General features: G+C 73.0%; 1 protein-coding gene across 1 annotated transcript in view; it reads right to left on the reverse strand.

Moving 5' to 3' along the window:
* ACR (acrosin) overlaps nucleotides 1-1196 on the reverse strand; it is a 26441-nt gene that overhangs the window by 2414 nt on the left and 22831 nt on the right. The window contains exons 6-7 of the mRNA XM_012735068.1: nucleotides 477-622; nucleotides 3-172 (exon numbers count right to left, since the gene is read on the reverse strand). Of these exons, the coding sequence (XP_012590522.1) occupies nucleotides 3-172; nucleotides 477-622 (316 nt within the window). The remainder of the gene's footprint in view (nucleotides 1-2; nucleotides 173-476; nucleotides 623-1196) is intronic.

Below are 1196 nucleotides of genomic sequence, written 5' to 3' on the forward strand. Positions count from 1 at the left end.
GCAGGGCGGTGGAGCCGATCTTAGAGGCGATCCAGTTCAGGTAGGCCCAGGTGGAGGTGTAGACCCCGGGGCGCTTGGCGTGGGCGCAGCCCACCCCCCAGCTGGTGACCCCCACGACCACGAAGGTGTGCTCCGCCTTGTCTTCACACATGAGGGGTCCGCCGCTGTCCCCCTGCCCGAGGACAGGCACGTCAGCCCCCCCGCCCCCCGTGGGGCCCTGACCCGGGCAGTGGCCTCCCGGGACAGTCTCCCGGGGGTGCGTGGCCACGAGCCCAGAGTGTGGCTTTGACCACTGAAAGGGCCGAGTGGACGGCGTGATGGCGGCTCAGGGAGGGACGAGGCTCTACGTGGCCACTGGCTCTCTGGAGGGGCAGCCGGTCGCTCCCACCCGTGCTGTGACTGAAGTGCTGGGGGCAGCCGGTGGACGGGGCAGGAGAGGGCAGGGGCATCGCGGCCGGGGCCTGGAAGGACGTTACCTGGCAGGTGTCCACCTTGCCCTCGGGGTAGCCGGCACACACGTTGGTGGACTGGACGCGCCCGTTGTACCACTGGGTGGAGTTGCACAGGTCGAGGTCGATGAGGTCCACCCGTGCCTCCTGCAGCACGGGGGACACCCTGCGGCCTGCGGGGACGGCCGGGTGGTCCGTGGCGGTGGCCACAGTCCGGGCCCTGCTGCCCGCGCTCCCCCCACCCTGTGATGGCCCCTTCAGGCGCAGACTGGTGGTCCGTGAGTGGCGGTCAGCGCCTGCCCCCACAGCAGCAGACCAGATGTGGGGCTGTGGGGGTGCCAGGGCAGCTGGACGCGGTGGAGCCTGGTGGCCGAGAGGCTCCCGGGAGGGGGAGGGGTACGGCCGGCCGAGGCCCGCGGACCCGGCCTCAGGAGCCCCCGCAGCCCCGGGCACCCCTATGGACACGCCTCCGGCCACACCGCCCGCTCCACTCCCACCGACTCCGGCGGCCGCTGGGCCTCTGAGCAGAGGGCCACGGCACGGCGGCCAGCGGGCGCCTGAGGGTCCTCACGGGCCTGGAGTCGGCAGTGCGCGGCCCCCGCTGCGTCTCTGGGGCCCCCGCACCCCAGTTCCGGCGTGCACAGAAAGTCTTTCTGAGCGATCCGGTAAGGGCCGGGCGTCCCGGGCAGCCCAGGCTCTGCCTGGGTTTCATCAGCCGGGCCGGGGGCTGCCGGCAGGCACGGGCGC

This window comes from Condylura cristata, unplaced genomic scaffold (genome assembly GCF_000260355.1).
Source record: "Condylura cristata isolate star-nosed mole 26May11 unplaced genomic scaffold, ConCri1.0 scaffold00004, whole genome shotgun sequence".
NCBI lineage: Eukaryota > Metazoa > Chordata > Mammalia > Eulipotyphla > Talpidae > Condylura > Condylura cristata.